This window comes from Macaca mulatta, chromosome 4 (assembly GCF_049350105.2).
Source record: "Macaca mulatta isolate MMU2019108-1 chromosome 4, T2T-MMU8v2.0, whole genome shotgun sequence".
In the NCBI taxonomy this organism is placed as follows: Eukaryota; Metazoa; Chordata; class Mammalia; order Primates; family Cercopithecidae; genus Macaca; species Macaca mulatta.
In genome coordinates, this window is record NC_133409.1 from 33,112,313 (window position 1) to 33,134,289 (window position 21,977).

The 21,977-nt window shown below is 33.4% G+C and overlaps 1 protein-coding gene across 5 annotated transcripts in view; it reads right to left on the reverse strand.

Annotated features, from left to right (window-relative positions):
- The window catches only part of PTPRK (protein tyrosine phosphatase receptor type K), a 559,982-nt gene that overhangs the window by 107,474 nt on the left and 430,531 nt on the right, over nucleotides 1-21,977 (reverse strand). For all 5 annotated transcript variants that reach the window (XM_028847097.2, XM_028847096.2, XM_078001187.1 and 2 more), the window contains exons 8-11: nucleotides 21,292-21,594; nucleotides 15,309-15,418; nucleotides 14,023-14,224; nucleotides 10,400-10,505 (exon numbers count right to left, since the gene is read on the reverse strand). In XM_028847097.2, coding sequence (XP_028702930.1) covers nucleotides 10,400-10,505; nucleotides 14,023-14,224; nucleotides 15,309-15,418; nucleotides 21,292-21,594 — 721 coding nt within the window. The remainder of the gene's footprint in view (nucleotides 1-10,399; nucleotides 10,506-14,022; nucleotides 14,225-15,308; nucleotides 15,419-21,291; nucleotides 21,595-21,977) is intronic.

Consider the following 21,977-nt stretch of genomic DNA (forward strand, 5'->3'; position numbering starts at 1 on the left):
CAGAAATTCAGATTTGAGCAAGCAAGGCAGAAGTCTATGTTATTTCAAATTATATGTGCTGCATCATTCCCTATACCTCTGCCAAGTTGGGTTGCTAAGCTTCTAAGTATGCTACTGACAAGATGCATGGTCTCTGAGGCATCCATGGAGCAGGCGCTTGTCAATTTTAAGATATAGAAAATACATAAGCATAGCCCTGGAGAAAGAAGAGAATGATCATAGCTGACATATGCTATGTTTTATTTTAAATTTATAATTCATATTTGTATATTATACATTTGCCTGTCCTGTGGATGTATCCACATATGCATATAAACTGCCTCATACATGCTCTCCAAACAAATGTAACCTTATATTCTTGCCCTAAAGAATAATAATGATAATTACCTATCCTTGTTAATCATTAATCTAATCCTTAAAAATAGATTCCTCATTAATTATCCCATACCTTTAGAAAAAAAAAACAGAAAATCTAGTGAATGTTCAATCTTAACTAATTCTATTACATTGACAGAGATTCTACATAACAAATTAAGGATACTTCATGCAAGACAGCTTGTCTATTCAGATCTATGAGGAGCAAAGTAAACTGCCAGTGTTGGAGAAGAGTGAAGGAAGAAACGGTGCAATAGGTTCCTTGGGAAAGAGCCTTAAGTATGGTGCCATAGAAAATAAAGATCAACGCCTTGGGTTGAACTTTCAGATTTGGCCCTATTCTCAATGAAATGGAATATAAATTATTTCAATTTTATAAGTTCTAAAATACAAGTGACATACTTGTTTCATAAAGAATAAATTAAGAAAATGATTTCCACATATATACAAATATAAATTACAGTGCGATGCACTTTAATCTTATGTATCTTTTCTCTACCAATATTATGCATTTATTCTTTGAATGGTCATTACGGAAATGAAGTATTATATTTTTGTTACTATTGAAACTGAAGCAGAGAAATTGAGCTCCATTAAAACTTAAACCAGGAGCCTCACTTTGTTCATTCTCTACTTTATACTATAGTGTTACCAACTGAATATTTGTGCCCCATTCCCCCAGAATTCATGTTAAAACCCTAGTTCTCAAAGTGATAGTATTTGGAGATGGGGCCTTTGGAAAATAATTAGATTTAGAAGAGGGGCCCTCATCAAGAACCAGATCCGAGAGCACCTGGATCTTGGACTTCCCAGCCTCCAGAACTGTGAGAAATATTTCTTGTTTAAGCCACCTAATACTTTGTAATAGCATCCTCAGCAGATTAAGACATATACATACAAAAAGACTTCTGAGAACTGGCTTCCAAGCATACTTTCTAAAACATTCTTTGCATGATGAGTGACATTAGATGGAAAGCTAGTTGGAGATAACCTGATCATCCCACTCTACCTCTTCCACTCTACCACCAGCTATACCAGGAGAAAGGTCTTCATGATATAACATTCACCTCAGTTTCTAGATATTTTTTAACCTCAGATATGTTTAACTCCAAAAGCTGATACAATAGCCATTACATTTTCACATGTTATACTTACTTAAATGCCCATTATCCTATTTGAAACCACACTTGAATATATGGTTTCAAATAGGATAATAGGCATTTAAGTGTTTGTGAAATGAATACACCGCTTTTGCCTTTTCTGTTTTTTTTTTTTGCTTAGGACATTTCCAATATATTTTGTTTTCCTTCTTCATGAAAGTACATTTTTCACCTGAAAAATCCTGAACATTATTTGAAGAGTAAGAATTTTCTCAATTACCTTTCTTCCTGTGACATTGTATCCATTAATTCATTTTCATTCAACAATTATATATTTAATAGTTATCACGCAGGCTCTGAGGACAGAGAGGTTAAAAAAAAAAAAAAAAAAAAAAAAAAAAAAACCTGGCTTTCACGGACCTTATATTCACTTTTATTTATTGAAATTTCTAGTGTTCTACCATTTTTAGAATGCTTTCTGCCCGTCTCAAGTTTGATACAGTTTAAAACAACAACAAAACTAAAATATATACTTTCTTTTAAACTCTGTCCACTTACGAACCTGTGACTGTCCATGGTAAGCTTTTAAAATGACTGAGACAGCTACCCAGAAGTAGATCTTCAGAGTCTTTTAAAGTCATCTCTCATACTCTCTTTTGCGATTATACCCAAACCAAACTGAAATTGTACTACTTTTCTATAACATCACCCAGAAATACCCCTTTCAGTTTAAAATCTTGATACACACCTGTCTGCTGTACTGCTATCTTTCCGTTCTGGACCTCCTCAGCATGCTACCTTTTCAGGATACTGAAAATATGAAAAGTACCTTTCCTTGTACCAGTATCCCTCAAAATCTTCTATTGGAATTTTACTCTCCTTAGTTGAGCTCAGTCTTTAGTAGGTGTCTTTCTGAATGCATCACTTTGTGTATCTATTTCTACCTTTTTTCATGCCCATTGAAGAGGCATTTTTATAACTCATACAGAGATCAATTGTAATCATGGTGAATCTTTAAGAAGTATTTACATTTAGTGAAAAACAGCTATAAAAATAACAGAAAGTCACAATAGTCCATGTTTAAAAGAAACTATCTTTACTTCATTGTTCAATCTGAGAGGTTGTTCTCTAATCACATTTCCAATTTTTAAATCTGTTTCTGTCCTTGTTATTTTCTTATTTATCAATACAAATTTATTAAAAGACAGAAATAAGAAATGAGAAATCGCATTAGAAGTGAGTTGACTAATTACATGAAATGGGCTTGTGCTTCTTCATTCTTCTGGTTGTCTAATTACCTAATGGTACTAAACTCTAGCTAGATCTAAATATTATGTGAGCTTAGTACTTTAGCAATTAAAAATATTCCAAAATCATCATAATATTTTTAATAACTCTACGCATAGTTCATATATTCCCCATTCCTTTTAATAAACTTCAAAAATATTTCTGTTAAATTTAAATTATGTTAAATCAATATATGGGTTCATGAATTTTCATTCATTACACAAAATATGACTTCCTTATTTTTTAAAAAATTAAAATGACGTACTTTACTACATTATATGGATGTTTCTCAACTTATGATGGGGTTATGTCCCAATAAACCCATTACGAGTTGAAAATATTGTAAATTGAAATGCATATAATACACCTAACCTACTGAACATCATAGCTTAGCCTAGCCTAGCCTACCTTAAATGTGCTCAGAACATTTACATTACCTTACAGTTGGCAAAATCATCTAATACAAAACCTGTTTTATAATAAAGTGTTTGATATCTCATGTATTACATATCACTAGCCCAGTATAATATCAACATTCAAAATTTGAAGTACATTCAAATTTCAATGGTTTTGCATCATCATTTTAAAGAAAAATCATAGATTGAACCATCAAAAGTTGAGGATCGTTTGTAATCTAATTTGATTAAACATTGGTATGTAGTCATTTTTTTTTTGGTTTTAGAGAGGCCAAATAATGACTTCTCATCATATAATTTCCCGTTAGTTGTAAGACTAAGAAAGAAAATGGATAAGGGGATTTTGCCGTTAACTCAAAAAGAGACTATGTGATACATACGGTAGACAGTATTCTTAATTTAATGCTTACAAAGTATGAGGCTGAACCCCAAATTATCTATAATGGCCTGCCATAGATTTTTTTAAAAACCCATTACTAAGTAAATACTCTGTGAACATGGTTATAGTTTTAGCTTGCACAACCTCTCGGTGATAGCAAAATAACAAGTTATACAGTGGTATATAAACAACCTCAAATTTAATCTAAAATGTCTTCTTAAGGCTTTAGGAGAAATTATCTAGCTCCAGTATTTTACTGTTTCTCTTACAAACAATCTTTTCAATGTCCCAAAGCTATGGTTGCTTCTACTGCCAATATTTTAGTGCCCCAGGGGGTAAAGATTTAACTGTCATCCCTGATTGTCTTTCCAATCCCTGTTTTTCACCTTTACACACCTGAAACACATAAGTCACTTCTCCCATGACTAATCTCCCTGTAAAAGGAACTAACAGTTACCAAATAAACACAGCTCAAAATCCCGGCATTAACTTTAATAATTCCTATCTTTAACCAAATTCTATCTCCCTGTAATTTTTCTTAATAATGCCTTTTAATATACTATTTCTCTCTATCCTCATTTCTTCCATTCCTTCATAAGTCAAACTGTACTTTTTACACTAGGGTTGATAAATTACCACATTCCTTACCTTATATCTCCATTCTTGTTTTATCTCCTGATATTTATTTTCCATTTGAAGCTGGTATGACCATTGTTACCCAAATATACTAAACATACAGTCAAGAATTTCTAACTTTCTTGTCTAGTTTTTCTACTTCTGCCATGAAGCCGTCTTGAACTATCTCATTCCTCAGTACTCTGTCTTCTAAAGACAATGGAGTAAGTTTTGAAGTGAGGATGATTGAAGGGTGACATGGGGGTAGAAGTCATAATCACATGTATGCATGTTTAATCTTGTTCCTAACACAATTACAACAATTATAATGAAAAAGATCCATTGATCAGAACCATAAATGGTATTCTCAAAAACTCTGGGGTGGAAAAAACAAAAGGCCTAGCATTGCCATCTTATAATATTTATTGCTTATGTGATACATCAGTATGTGAATGTGGCACATTACAAGTACCAACATGGTACATTACAAATATGTTTGATATTATACTGTTATAAATACTTTTTTAGGTATATGTCTTTTCTTTAGCAGATTATAAGCTTACTACATAATGTAGCTGTTACATTTTTAGCTCCAGTTCATTCGTTCACCAAATATTTACTGAGTATCTGTTACATGTCATGCATTGTTTTAAGTACTGAGGTTAAAATAATGAAGATAGTAGTGAAAGTCTCTGTTCTCATGAAGTTTACATGCTAGTGGGGAGATACAGATAAAAAATTAAATTCAGAAAACCAACACATATCAAGAAGGGATAAGTGCTCTAAAGAAAGATGCATCAGGCTAAAGAAAGAGGAAATGATGGGAATGCAGAGTGCTACTTTATATGGGTTGGTCAAGAAATCCCTATGTGATAAAGTATCCATTGGGCAGAAATCTGAAGAAAGAAAATATTTATACTACGTGGGTACATGTATTATCTCTTCCTGCATAACATATTACTATAAAATTCTGTAGCTCAAAGCAATGAACATTTATTCTCTCACAGCTTCAGTGGGTCAGGAATTCAAGAGTTGCTAAGCTAGGATGGGTCTGGCCCAGGGCTTCTCATAAGGTCATAAGCAAGCTGTGGGTTGAGACTATGGAATTCTAGAGACAGGAAAGAAGATTTAACAAGAAGGGCATACCTACTCCTATTTTTGGTTAGAAAAATTCTAACGATTCTACCTACTATGCTTCTAGAGAATAAACATAAAATTAAAATAACATCTATTTGATCTAATTGGACCATATGACCTTTATGCCCATAAAAGAGGGCAAAAAGATTATTTCAATCTCTGGTTAAATTTCAAGATGGTTTTATTTGGAATTCAAGTAAGCTCTAGGTTAGGATAGTGGTTAGGAAAATCAGAACTATTTGATATATTTAAATGTGTGTAATGAAACAGACTATTCTGCAGGTGGATGAGGATGGCCCCAAATTTTAAAGCTATGTGACCCAAGGAAGACATACAACCCTAACATATGCTTGTCTGTTAAGCTGTCAGTGAACTTAGAATATCAGACAATTTCTTTCCTAATTTAACTGTGGAAAAAATGGTGGTTTTGACTTTATTTCATGACTATATTTTAATTATCAAACTAAATAGGTAGTACTTAATGTTATGAAATGCAAATTAGATGTTCTTCATAAATCAAAGTAACCCTAGAATGGGTAGCTTCCTGCAGCTCAAAATTGGTAGCGTTTCTATTTGGAAAATGCTGAAATACAATACATATTCATTTATTAACTTTACAATGAACAGCCTCACCACAGAGAAACTGTGTTTTTACAATATGCTGTTGTTATTTTCATTCTTTGAAAACACAGCTACATTGGGTCAATCTTTTAATAAATGGGACGTTCTATGCATTATAATTTGTAATTATATTTCCCCAGGTTAGAATTTTAATTCATTTTTGAACAAACCTTTTAGAAAAAAAGAAAAAGAATTATGTATTCTAGGGAATTGATTCTAAATGTAGACAATATTCATTTTGAATACAGTGATGATTGTCAAGTGATGACAGTTGTAAGGATAGATCTCAAAAAGTTGGTAAGGAGATTCAAAGTTCTACTTAAGTCAGGCAACAATGTTCAGTTTTTAGAAGGATTATAAAATCAAAAATTAATTTTGTCAAAGAACCATACTTGCCAGCATTGCATTGCACATGTTCTACATTAGCATAGGGAGGCAGTAATGGGTAACAGAAGGACAACGTGGTTGGTGAAACTTAGTGCTGCATTTTGCAGAATGGAATTTTTCACTGTGGTCATTACTTCTTATGTAAACACCATGATCTCTTAGAGATTAAAACTTGGTGAAAATATTGGTGAGGTAGACAAAATTACGAAATAACCCCTCTTTTCATAGAGAGACCATTACTTTTTTGATTTGGGTAGCAATACTAAAGTATTTGTTATCACTTAATAACCTCAAAAAACAAAACCTTGAATTCTGAGATGTCTTTTTGCTCTGCTATCACTTCAAATATAAAAGCTACCATCTTCTCTCACCTAAAGTCTCCACTTAAACTCTCTTCCCACAAAGCTTTTCACATTCTACTGATCTGAAACCTTATGTAGGAGGCACAGCCTTTCCTGCATTTCCATTGCTACTTTCTTGATACGGCCCATTAGCACTTCTCACAGGGACTACTCCAGCCTTCTGGATTATCCCCAGTCCATTCTCTATGTTTCTATCCGAGTGCGCTTTCTAAAAATGTAAAACTGTCCATGGTCATTTCTGCTTACGGTCCTTCTGTGCCTAGCTTCAGTTTTGGGGCTGGCACTAAACAGCCTCTCCCTTTGCTCCCTGTTCACCCCTCCAGCTTCAGCTGCTGTCAATTCTCCCACAGACCCTTCGCTCTCAATGACCTAAGCTATTTGCAATTCGTAAATGCATCAAGTGACCCTTGGCCATGCTCATTTCTTCCTCTCCTCACAAATTCAGCTCTAGCACCACATTTTCTAGCTCCTATGATTGCACTTACCATACATCATTGTTACCAGTCATTAATTTAGGAGTCTACCACTCACATGGGTGCACATACTATTCGCCGTAAGATTTCTATTTCAAGTATGCAGCTCAGCTCCTGGCACATATGGAATGCTATTAAATCAACAAATTTATAGAAACCATTGCCGATTTCAGCTTTCCTAATAAAACTAACTCTGTATACCAAGATTTCCTAGTTGCTCTGTCAGAGGATTGTAGAACTGGAGTTTGTTTGATATTAGGAAGACCAAGCAGAAGGAATACATATTTCCACTGGAGGTAGGATGAATAGATGGTGAAATGCAAAATGGCAGAGGCTAGTAAGGACAGTATTTAGGTTCTATGACAGCCAGTAAGCTAACTCCTGGATGCTCTCAGAAGATTTAGTTGGGTAATATGTAGTTCTGGTTTATTTGGGAAGGCAACAGGGGTGGCAGGGGGAAGGGTCACAGAGTAGAATAGCATCGAGCATTAGCAGAGAAGAAATTTTGATAGACTGACATAAACAAAGAAAAAATTGACTGGAAAGTAAAATTGCTTCAAGTACATTAGAAGTGAGTGATGGGAATCCAATCAAAGATTTGAGATACCAGACCATAAATTCAATGGTAGGAAAATTGATTATATCAAATTGAATCCTCATTTTCAAAAAATTAAGGCACTGGATTAGATAAGCCTCACGATAAGGTTACAGTTGCTGGTAGGGAGACTGAAAGTAGGAATGTGGTCAGAGGAAAGGAAGACAGCACTACCTGACTGAAGGATTCAGAGGGTAAAGGAAGCAGGGCTCATCTGAAGTCAGATTACTTGACTAGACCTGTCTGGCCCCATCACCTGGCACCCACCTGTGGGTGAACTGGGCAAGTCATTACAAAAACTAAAGATGGACTTGGTGGGATTAGCATATCAGTTAGAAAGCAGATTTTATTTTCCTGGTGGTAAAATTCACTTCAAAAAAATCTGTTATTTGTTTATATTTGATTAAATTACTACTTCTTATAATATTCCAGGATTTAAATTTATTTTTCTGAGCACTAATCTCCAACAATGTATAATTTGAAGTTCTCAGCCACTGGCTCAATTCCAGAAAATTTCAAAAATCTTGCCAACAAATACAAAGAGGAGTGTTTCTAATTGGTCATTAGAAATTATATAAAGGTAATAAAGTAAAAGACTTTAAATTTACAAACATGTATCAATAACATATTGAGTTCACAAAATTCTTGAACATGAGCTATGAGCAAAGGATTTACAAGGCTGCAGTCACATCTGATAGTCTATGACAAACCTGGGCAAAGATTCTGTGTTTTGCTGTGGTCATTTTATTTTTGATTTACAATACCTTGCACAGTGACTGGCATAATAAATTATCATCAATGTTTGTGAAAAAAATTGATTAAATGAATAAATAGTTAATGTAAGTTACACTATATCGTACAGTTATGCAAAAATAATGAAAAATATGCTGTGTTTGCAACTTACGCAAAACAAAGTTGAATTCACCCAAATATCTAACTTTTAAAAGATAAATGCAAATAGCTGGTAGCTGATTTAAACACCAGTAACAGAACTGAACACCTAAAAAGTAAATTTTGTCCCAGGTAAGAACATGTGAATGACCCTGATTACTTGTCAATAGAAAAAGATAAGTGCAGGCATTTTCTCTTTCTACTTTGGATCAGCAATCAGATTCACTCACAGATCACTGATTCATGAACAGCACTATATACTTACTTTGAATTTTCAAGTAGCCAGTGTTTCATAAGTGTTTATACTACAAGTACACCCTCAGCCATCTCTTTTTCTCTGGTATAGTGTTCTCATGATTTTTAGCCAGATAAGACCCAAGAGTTTCCTTTATGACTTGTATTATTTTATCAATACATTATTTTAAATTAAGAAAAAATATTTATTCATTTCCAGCGACATAGGATTGTTTTTAGTTATTTGAATGGCTAATATGTTCTCATGAAGTCAAATGTATACCTTTTACACAAAGAACAAAGATTAGTTTTATTTTCAAGTGAATGTGCAAATGACTTGATCTAAACCAATTATGAAGTGCCTACATGGATTTCTGTGCCTTTATTTATTTCTCATTAGAAGTTTGATAATGGAATGTCCACAAAATCACATGTTTCTAATGGGAACTTGTTTAAGTTTTGGATATTCATCTAATCACAAATGTGCAGAAATTAAAATGGCTGAAACAATTTGACTCAGTTCCTAAAAAGCACATGGCTCACAATTTTCTGAAAGATGGGGATGTTAGATAATATGAGCCTTTACTGTTGAAAAGATAAAGAAAATGGCAAACTAAACATTCAGTTTACTATGGAATGCTTGATAAGGAACAATTCAGGAATTAAAAGGTCCCATAGGCTTCATGTGTTATAACTATTTTGCTTTTATTTCCTCAAAGCTTCTTATTTTTCATTCATATGAAATTATTCATAACTGATTTACTGCATTGGACAGGAGTTATTTTCTCATCCTATTTCTGACAAATATCTTCAAAGCTCTTACAACACAGATACCAAGAGAGGAAGTGAAATGAAATGGGACTAGACGGGGGAAAAAGGGCAATGCTCTTAAGTCAAACTGCACAGAGAGGTGAATGGTTCAGTGCATGAATATCTCAAAAATGCCCTTAGAAATTTGCTCTTAACTACAGGTCTATCAGCAGGCTTTGTCCAAATGAAAAACTAACAAACCAAAGCAAACCAAACTAAACTAAACAAAAATAAAACTTTCTGACAGAAATTCTCCAATGAATGTCTCTTAGAAATGAGCCACTTTATTAGCTGCTAAGCAACCTTGAGAAAACATTTCTCCCCCTGGCTCCTTTTTCTTTAACTCTTACAGAAAAAGAAAAATCCTTCCCCACCCCGCCCAGTTGCTTATATCTCAGTTTGTTACCTGTGTTTCAATTACCTACAGTCAAACTCATCCAAAGATAGGTAAGTACAATACGATATTTTGAGAGAGAGAGAACACAATCACCTAACTTTTATTATATAGTTGTTTTATTTTATTATTATTGGTTGTTGTGAATCTCTTATTGTGTCGAATTTATAAATTAAATTTTATCACAGGTTTGCACATATAGAAGAAAACATAGTACAGTCTGTATAGGGTTTGTTATTTTCTCTGGTTTTAGGCATACTTGGGCATCTTGCGATGTATATACCTGTGGATAAGGCAGAACTATTGCAGTTTTCTCCTCTTACCTGATAGGAGCACCTTTGGCTTGTGCTGGTCTCAACAATACAGTTATTGTGGTGGCAGTTTCATTGAGAGAGGCATCAACTCCTTCATAGTCAGGTAAAGTTGGAGCTGATGAGTGATGAAGAGACAAAAAAAAGGTTCAATTAATTTACAGTAATATATTATAGGTCAGAATGAAGAGACGATCTTAAGTTAGGAAAAAAAAAAACAATTCACCTAATTATCTATAATGTATCTTGTTTTATAGCGTAACATCTCCAAATAAATTTCAACTCTGGGAACTAAAACATCAAAAGGTAGAAAATCAAGATTTGTTGTGGAAATTTAAATAATAATCTGGCAATTTATGACACACATTCCAAATATTTTGTGAAGATGCTCTCCTTTTAGTTTCCTGAGACCTTCAAGTGAGTAATGATGGGAGGGAGGGAAGGTAGTAACCGAGAAGACTCGGCAGCAGTGATTATGGAGTCACATAATGGAGATCAGGAGCTATGAACAGCAGGAGCTGAGGTCAAGGGCTGCCTGGTGAAACAGTGTCATTTATGATCTTATAGTGTAGAAAGACCCAGTATTCTTATCCTAATGTTTTTCACAACTCTGGTCACAAGAGAAACATATCAAGAAGGGTGGTGAATGAGAATGGAAATCTCAGTTTTTGTTCATTGGAGATATTAGGTGCCAGATTCTTGAAAAGAATAAATTTATAAATTTTTACAATATTTGATAATGCTTAATTGGGGACTGGGATCTTGAGGGGGAGAGTTACTTCAAATAGCTTTGGATGGCTTCCATGTAGAAAGCTGTTTAAGGAGTATATACTCAATGAAATGTATGCATTATCTCTATCCATTCGTTGAACATTTACTGAATACATACTATGTGCCAAGTTTTATGAGAAATGCTATGAATATAAAGACAAAGCATGTCTCTGATATTTACAGAATTAAAAGCAGGAATTCACATTTTATGAAAAGAGTCTTAAAACCAAAAAATTATAGCAAAATGTTAGGGGCCAAAAGTGGAAGACCATTTGCCAAAACAGTGGTTCTCAAACTTGTAAGATCAGAAGCACCTAGAGGGCTTCCTAACACACAGATTATAGCCCGTCTCTCCTAGAGTTTCTGATTCAGTATTTCTGGGGAGGGACCTGGCAATGTTTGTTTATAGACACTTCTCAGGTGATGTTGATGATGATGGTCTGGGGGTGGGAGGTCACACTTTTTACATTAGTATTGGCAGTGGGATGATGAAACCAGAAGGCTCAGGGTGTCTAATGATGTTTAAGCCAAATATTAAAAAGAAGGGTAAAAACTCATCAGGAAGAGAAAGGATGAACTAAAATTCTGAGAGAGGAAACAGAATAGCTGAAGATAACAAAATATGAAAGGGCATGGTATGTTTAAACAGCTATAAGCTATTGGCTGTGCTGGGAACTTTGGGTTCATGGGGAGAAGTGGAGGATGGGAGGAGTCATGCAAAGAAGGACCCTGAATGCCAACACCGAGTGGATCATTAGACTTCGTCCCGCTGATTATAAGATACAAGACTGTGAAAATATTTAAGAAGGAAATATCTGTGGATTAAAGATAGATATAGAAATACAGTGAAGATGGATACGTCTGAAGGTAGGGATACCACTTAGAAAGATATTTCAATAATCTGTTTAAAATACTGTCCAGATGGAAGAAAACGAGCAGTGACATTAGAAAGAGATTGATTATTATCTGACAGTTTTTTAGGAAGCAAAACCAACAAATATTAATTTAATACATGCACAATATGTAGTATGTATGTGTGTATATATGTGTATGTGAATGTATGTGTGTATATCAATAATTCCCCCAACCGCTATGCCTCCAATAACTTGATTTCACTGTCATTTAAATTACTTTTTTTAAAATACTGAGCAATGTAATTACTGGACTCAGGGAATAAATTTAACAATAAATTATCTGAAACGTTCAAGTAATGCTGAGAATCACACTAACCATAAATTTTATTAATCTTAATGTGATTAATAATTGTTCTCAACATAACGTGATTGCAACCAAGTTTTTAAAGTACAATCAAGTACTTATTGCACTTAGGTTAATACAAGTGAAACTGAAGTTGAATAATTAAATGAAAAAACTAGATGGATGTTCTGGTCCTTTTTATAAACTTTATGTTCCACACAAACACAGTATCTGAGCCTTGACAGACATACATACACACACACAAACACATTCATGGTTCTCAAAAATTTACATTTATTCTCAGTTTTATAAGTTTATGCAAATTTTGTAGCTGTCTCTCTTGAAAGATCTTACTCAATTATAGCACTACTGCTAATTCCAGAGGGTAGAAAACCTATCTCAGTACATCGTAACATCACCAAGTCCTATTTTCTGGTAAAGTGATTCAATACACACTTTAAATTCATGATTTGTAATTGTTCTCAGGAAAGAAAATTGCAATTTTAAAACATTATTATTTTATAATATAATGGATGATATTTTAAATGTTTTTTATTGGAATATTAAGAAAACAAAATGTTCTTCCAAGGAATTATAACTCATAATGGAATAGCTAATTTTATTCATGATATAAATTTTTAAAGTTTGTATTATATTCAACACATCTGCAAATAACATTTTAGACTCAAAATAATTTGGAAAGTCCATGTCTTCTTTTTGATGCAAATGGTATAGATTTAAAAGATTAAAGACATATTTTATGGGTATTAATGATGTATCATTAATATTTGCCATGTAGAACTATAATAAAAATGAACATAAATGAACAAAAAGAATTTACAAAGTCAAAAATTTGTGCTTTTCTACATTGTGTGGCTGACCTTTAAATAATTTATTTTTCAAATTTAACTCTTCAGTTACATATACAATATGTATTTATTTTAATAATCTTAAATCAGAAAAAAACATTATATAAGCTTTAGTAGATTTAGGCCATATTACAAAGTTAATTCCTTGCAAGAATTTAATCAGGTTTAACTGATGATCGGACTGAAGGAGAAATAAGCTCTGTAAACAATCTAGTCAAATACAAACTATGCAACTGTGAATACAATAGAATGTAAAGTTTAATTTGTTTATCAACCTAAAATTCTCCTGTATGTTCCCATTCTGAAACTTACATGTATTTATGTAAGATTTCTACGTGTGAAAGAAAAGCCCATATTTGTTTAAAATTATCATAGTGTCAGGGAAAATGAAACAGAAACAAGGTATATAGTACTATAATGCTAGAGAAAGGATCTCTACCATTTCTTTGATAACATTCATTTAGAGTAAAGGTCTGACACCATAATAATTATCAACTCCTCAAAAGTATCATAAGATCTATTAGGATTTATAATGAATTTTAAAAGATTTTTAATACAGATTTAGCATAATTTTTTTAAGACCACTGTCAATCAAAAGTGACTATTTCAGATGCGTTTCGGTTTGGACACATAATTTATATTCAAATAATTCTTTCCAGTGCTTTCAATTATGCATAACTATATTAAAGGTTTGACAAGCAAGATGGACTACACTTGGTTTGTATGTGATTCTCCAGGATGTGCCATTACAAACCAATGCCATAATCAATTCTATTTGTAATTTATTCATTTGCATACCTGAGATATTGGTGGTGACATTGATGGCTGTGGCTGGTCCAAAGCCTTTGACTGTGCTGGCTCTTATGAAAAACTGGTACGTGGTTCCAGGGTGGAGATGCATAAAGACATGATGTGTACTGTTCCATAAATTTGATACAGTCTGGGGAGGTCCAGCCACTGGAACTGCAGGATCAAACGATCTTATACTGCTATAGCTGATCTGTTTTAAGAAATACGTGTATTACCGATCTGGTATCCATCATAAGAAATTGTAAATAAACTCTTTATAAATAAGGCAGTATTCAAGGGCACCCATGTGGAGTCAATGGTAATTTTTTCTTTTCTTTCTCATGTTGATATTGTTATTTCTGTCATGCTGAAGTTCTATCTATATATCAATCAATCGTCTACCTATCTACAGATACACCTGGAGTTATATCTGACCAAACCAATATACACCTATTTTCTTCCACCAAAAAAAACCACAATAAGTTATACGTACATAAAAAATCTTATAGCTATATACTTGAATGCATATGAAACACAGAAAGTGTTCAACAAATTTTTATTATTAATACATTCTATACTTTGTTCAAGTTATATAACAAATTTCATGTAAATAGTACTCAAATATGCGAACACAGTTGCAAAATATAACTTTGCACTAGTGATTCTCATTTCCATAATTCACTCTGTAGCCATTAGAAATTTAAGCATTTATGCTCTAATCAACGCTATGTAGGAACAGAACTACACATTTGTGTAATTTAAATGATTCTTTCATTTCTTCTTTTTTAGTTTCTCATATTTGAAAAGATAATGATTTATATTCACAGCTGAAATGAAGCTCTGGAAAAGTCAGCTTTAATATCTATTTTGCTTTTTGGAGATTATTCCTTACTTTGAAACAAGTGAAATTCAATGGCTTCTCCTAAATCACAGTATGATAGGAGTTTCTTAATTTTATAAAAAGGAAAATGAGGGTTTTTTAATATGTGATTATTTATTACTATAACCATCATATCTGATAATGACTATCCTGCTTCCCTAAATCAACAAAACAGCAACAAAAAACATGCATTTTTTAAGAATTTGAAAATTCTAGATGCCATACAAAATATTTATTTATTTTGATGCTTAATTTTGGAATCAAAGAATTTGTAAATTAAAACAAAGGAGAATAATGATTTTAATCCCCTAATCCTCATTTACGTCTTTTCCATATTTCCCTCTAACTTTTCCTTTCTTTCTCCCTTTTATTCCTTCAATTCACATTTCAATTAACTTCCTTGTTCTCCCAATACCTCATACTGAGTGATGATTCCATTTGGATCCAAAGGTTCTTTCCAGTTCAAGAAGATCTTATTTTCAAAGGATGTTCCTTGAAGAGATTTTACCGGTACAGGGCCAGGCACTACAAAACACATGAATTTTTTGTTATGAAAATGCTTACATGAGAAACAGAAAAAGTAAATCAAATAAGCTAGATAAACAGGATTAAAAATAATTATAAAGAAAAATAAATTAAAATGTGTCCTTAGAAACAAAATAAACTATATGACTAGTTCTCTGATTTTACTTTGATATATGGGAATTTAAAGCAAATGTATAAGGTTCTGATGCAGAAAATGTAGAAATGCTAAGTTATTTTTATTCAAAAGAATATTCTATCACCTTAGAGAGCTGCATAAATTATGTAGTCTAATTTTCTCTGTTGTATACCTCTAATGACATGAAGATCTTATTTGTAATTTGTTTCAAGAACAGAGCTGTATTTCCCTGAAAGATTTTTTTGAAAATTATGTGAATGCCCCAAAGAATCTCCATGAACAAAGTTGATAAAATAAAAAACTATGATAAAATTAGCACTCTTTGGTCTGGAAAGCCGAATCACATAGCAATGAATTGAAATGTCCATTAATAGCCAACCTTACTTTTATAGCTATACTTATTAAATGTTCTACAATTTTAAAAAGGCAGTGTTGATTATTACCATATTTAAAGAGTTATTACAGATTGATAGGTTCAAACGTCACTGCTTTAGCCTTTTAAAGGAAACTCACTTTTTCAAAGCTAAGAATTAACTAGTTTATAATGTCAGACTTGTTTAGAACTCAACAATCTGCACAGCTACTTTTGAAGTGTCCCCAGCTATGACCATATTTGCAGAACCTTCGCTTCAGTCCTTATTTGCAAATGTCATATAACTGGCCATACCCAACGGCAACACTGAATGATGCACCAGCATCTATTGACAAAATAACAGATAAAAAATTCTTTGTTATCATGTTGTTTTCTTTTATATATTTTATTTAAATACTTAGCTGCTATTTATTCACATGAATATCCCATTTCTAGTTCTGATGTTTTAAAATATATACTATCTATCCTACTTGGCTCAAAAATGTGTTTCTTTTTGAAAATGTCAACTGAATGTTGGGCAAGCAAAGCATACTTTTTAATTAATATTTTCCCTTAATCTAACGTTTCAGTGAACTTCACACATGACATTATCTAGAAATGTGGTTTCAAAGTATATAGCAATTTTGTGAGGATTGAAATAAATTAAAAATCACTGGATCAAGGGAAATACATTGCATTGTGGCTAGGAGCATCAAGAAATTCTGAATGATATATCATGAGAGCAGGATTTATTTCAATCTACAAGGACTATGAATGATATTATGACCTCTGAGACAGGCAACATAATTTGATACATTGAGGAAAGGAACCCACAGTAAACAGAAAAGATGCCAGAACTAAACTTCAGAGGATATGTTCAAGCCATTGTCAGCTGAAGACTCAGAAGTTAACAGAAGGTGGCATCCGTTCCCTCTCTGTTCCACAGTATCAGCAAGGCTGTGCTGCTGATCCAGGCAGAGGGTCAGTGAGAGCCCCTCTGCACATCTGTGGCTACTGCTAAGGCTGCCATGGGTATGGTTTGTCTTGCAGGAGTACCTGTTGTTTCCATTATATGCAAATGACATACACTTATGATTATATTGAAGTAAAAGATATTTCTTCATCCTTACATATCTCTCACAGAAGGTGGCTAATGGAGGGAAAAAGGAGTAAAATATTCAATTAATGAGTACATGTTGATTTGATGGCATTGTAATTATAATAACTGCCTATGTTTACCTAACACAATTTAGCCTACAAATACTATAAAATGGCATGGATTTATTTTACTGAACAATGTTCAATAATAGGGATGGTTTAAAATATTTGTATAATTCTGCATTGAAAAAGGGGTAGAATTGGAAAGTATCTTCCCTAGAAGTTTTGTATTTCTATGCTCTTACACTTTTCTTGTTTTGACAATAGAATTCACTACAAGTACCTATAGGTTGCATTTGTAAGAGAAAAGTTTGTGAGAAAGTTGTGGACAAGAGAGTGTCATACTACTTGTTGTGTACTTGGATGAGCATAGTAGATGAGAGAAGGAACTACGCTTAGATGAACTAAAAAACACACATAAACAGGTGAGGTGAGGTGTGAGCACAAACAAATTAGATTCAGTAACTTTCTACATTTGAAGGAAGACCATGTGTACAATTATAGACAGAAAATGTCTGTCTGTAGCTATGATTTGTGTAAATACTATATGAAGTTACTAAAACCATTATCATGGCAGTCTACTGACTGCAGGGAATGTCACTTCACATTTCCACATCAACAACTTTTAATGGAAACAGAATGCTGACTTTTGTTTCCCTGCCTGAGAGATTTATGACAGCTGTTTCAGCTACTTTTTTTGGAAGTCTTTTATTATATAACTCTCAAAATGGAAGAGAGGGGGAAATAAAATATGGGTGGGGCAAGATTATATTAGATAAGCATTATAGCCTTTAACATGTAATAAATATACGTTTAAAAATAGCTTTGTAGTCTCAAAAAAATGTCCCCAAACCAGGCTTTTCTGCTGAGCTAACTTCATAATATTGATTTTTATGAATGCTGGAATAAAAAATGAAAACAAAAACTTGCACAGAAAATTCTGTTCAGGCATTAAAAAATATATGCAATAAATTAAATATAAATTCTACCTTAGGGCTCTGGTGGGAAATGGTTCTAGTTTTGCTCTCATGATTTATGGATGTCCCTAGAATTCTTTTTATAAAATTATGTCCTCTTATTAGTTGGTTGATAATTTATTCTATTTCTATGTATATAGGGCAGCAATAATTTAGTAACACTGACTTAATCAGATCATCATAATCCATCGATCTTTGCAACAACAGATTATGATTTAGATTTTCTTTCCCCGCTCAGGAACATTAAGACACGTCAAGTCAACTACTCTATGTAGAAAGTGAAGCTCATGCGCTGATTTGAAGACGGAGTTACTTGCAAATACTTCATGGAAGAGTTTACATATCAATCATTAAATATCGTATATAAAACAAAAAGAAAAAATTACGCTCATAGTAGAAGGGACTAGTTTGTGACAATACTATGAAATAACAATATGAAACTTAATATCATTAAAACTGGTAAAAAATTCTTCAAATCAGAGATTAAAATAAAACTAGGATTGAAAATGATATTAAAATTAGAAATCAAAATATTTTGAAAAATAGTTAATGCCATTGCATTTTTACAAAACTATTTCAGATAAAATAAATAGTACAGTCATGAGTTTGATCAATGTAGGGCATAATTTAAATTCCAAAGCAACTCATTCCTTGATTATTAGTCTAGTCATATGCATACTGAAAAATGCATTTAAAAATTTAATGCAATATGCAAAAGATTATATAAGCCTGGCTGCATTCTTTTGTTTGTGGGAAAGAAGGGCAAACTAACAAACCATATCAAAAAATACCATCAAAATGAATTGTATTACTAGAGAGTGACTGGCTAAAGCAGCACAAAACTATGTAACTGAGTCTACCATTACCAATTAGGACATGCTTTTTTTTTAAGGGTAGGCAATAAAACATGTGAACATACTTTAATAACTGAAAACATGGACTACAAAGTGCCTAGTGTGACAGAGACCTTGTAACATTTATCCCATTTTAAAAGAAAAGATAGAGATTTTTTGGAGCTTTCGAAACTGTACTTAGAATTCTCATTTTTATCATGTGCCTATGAAACAATTACCCCTAACCATTCTTTCTTGCATAAATACGCATTGAGTTGTGTCCGTGTGGCAGGGGTAAGATACAAGGATGTTTGTGTGTTTATAAATTAGGAAAGGGGTGTTGTTTAAATGCTGTTGCTGCTTCAATTAGGTGCCAGTTCAAACATGATGTCTAAAGTAATTATGTTTGGTTACCTCAAACATGACAAAAGTACATTCATCATAAGTAAGTCTTAGGTTTATTCTCAGAAATTTTAGGAACATGAGTAACTCCATATATAATTTCCAAACTATATTGTTTCCTTCAAATTTTGAACTAAATGTCGTTAAAGGGCTCTCCCTTCTCTTATTGCAACAAAAACAGCAAGGCAAATGAAATGATGGTCATTTCCACTTTCAGAGTGGGAGAGTTTGAAATTATAAGTATTTGTAGAAACTATAGCATAATAACCTATTTTATGGAAAGCTAAAAAGACACACCTGATCTAAAATTCAGAACTTGAGGGACCTTGGGAATACGTGGTTATAAAATACATCCTATTTATGAAACCCAAATAAAAATGTAGTCCAGCCAGACACGTTGGCTCACGCCTGTAACCCCAGCACTTTGGGAGACCGAGGTGGGTGGATCTCTTGAGGTCAGGAGTTCAAGACCAGCCTGGCCAAGATGGTGAAACCCCATCTCTACTAAAAATACAAAAGTTAACTGGGCATGGTGGAGGGTACCTGTAATCCCAGTTACTTGGGAGGCTGAAGCTGGAGAATTGCTTGAACCTGGGAGGTGGAGACTGCAGTGAGCCTAGTCAAGTCACTGCACTCTAGCCTGGGGGACAGAGTGAGACTGTCTCCCAAAAACAAAAACAAACAAACAAACAACAACAACAAATATATGTATATATATCTCCCTAATGTCAAGCTACTTAAGGAGAAGTTTAGAGTTTAGAAGGGGGTGGAACCTCAGATATCACTTAAAGCCCTTCATTTAAAGATGAGAACCGACACCTAATTTAGGTTTTCCTTAGTTTACCATATGGCACACTTTTATTTCTACATGCCTTAATTCTTAAAAGGAAATTTTGACAGGAAATATCTTACATCTAAAGAGTGACTTATTGTTATTATTAGATTATCATTTGCAGAATTTCTATATGTTTTTGCTAAATTAGGAAATATATTCTCATTCAAATTATAATATACTGTAGTGCTATAACAGGTATGTGAACATTGAAATACTAATATAAATATTTGTTCATATTTATTTATTAAGAAGTAACACACAGAAATTAGACAAAGTACAGTTTAGTTACTTGGATGGCAACAAGATATATAAAGAACAGCTTGCTAATGTCTAATAAAGGCCATTATATTAGACTTACAGATATGAACTGTTGCTTTCTTTTATATTTATACTCACATAAAACCATCTAAAATGAATAGAAAGGGTAAACAGTATAAACAGTGTTTTCTTTTTCTTTTTTCTTTTTTTCTTTGAGATGGAGTTTTGCTCTTGTTGCCCAGGCTGGAGTGCAATGGTGCAATCTCAGCTCTCTGCAACCTCTGCCCCCGGGTTCAAGTGATTCTCCTGCCTTGGCCTCCTGAGTAGCTGGGATTGCAGGCACCCACCACCACACCCAGGTAATTTTTTGTATTTTTAGTAGACACGAGGTTCCTTCATGTTGGCCAGGCTGGTCTTGAAACTCTTGACCTCAGGTGATTCACCTGCCTCGGCCTCCCAAAGTGCTTGGATTACAGGTGTGAGCCACTATGCCCAGCCCAACAGTGTTGTTTTCAAATATAAGAAAAATAAAAATAGCTACTATTGGTTTACAAAATACAAAAACCTTAAGTTTTTTATCAAGGGCATTTTACCAATAGGCAATTGATACAGTGCCATGGATAGTAAAAATTATTTTTGAACATTTGATTTAAAAGACCCCTTCATTTAAGTTTTTAGTGTAGTTGCCACTTTTGTATAAGAAGAGAGGACAACAGAAGTACATTTCATTGAGTATTTGGATGCTTGTCTGAAGAATATTAGGTTTTGTAAAAGGCAATTTTTTCCAAAGTTGACCTCATTAATAACATTTACATGATTTCAGAAACCAATTCAGTATTGGGCAATCTTAGGTAAATTGTAAGCAATCACATTATTCTTGTTAGAGAATTCCCCCCTTTTGAACAGCAAAGTATGCGCATACCATCTTCATCAGTTTGAATAATTGTCTCTTCACTCTCCTTCCTTCCCTCTGGATTGGTTAGGATCATCTTGAGGCTGACATTTGTATAAGGTGGCAGATGGTTCACAACATGCTGAGGGGCTTTGGGGTCCATGTCCAAACAGTCTGCCTTGCTCTCGTTGTGACCACGGAAGTAATGGTAGCAGATAGTGACATTAAAAGTGTGGCAACGCGTAATGTTGTAACCCAAGGATTCCCAGTCCACAGCAATCCGTCTTGCCTGTATTTCAGCAATCTTTAATGTCTTTGGGGTTCGCATAGGTTCTGAAAAATAAATCAAAGTTGCAGACAGCTGTCAATTATATCATGAATAATCTTGGAAAAGTAAAACACCAAGTATAATATAGCACATGCAAATCTAGAAAATGTGAAAGTCGTGTTTGATTTTCATTTGCTTTATTTATTCATGATCCTATTCTTGAAGGTTTCAATCAGGGATTAAGATTTAACAACAGGAAAAGAAAAGAAATATAAAACGTCAACAACCCACAGTACTCAGGAACTTGTCAGAAAAATAAAAACCTGAAAATGTAGCCACCATGCCTTTATAGTTGTTTCTGTTGTTACTACACAATTCTCTGCCTTTCTTTTGTCTTTATTGAGCAAGTGAATTAGCTAATATATCAAAATGGATAAGAGTCAACACA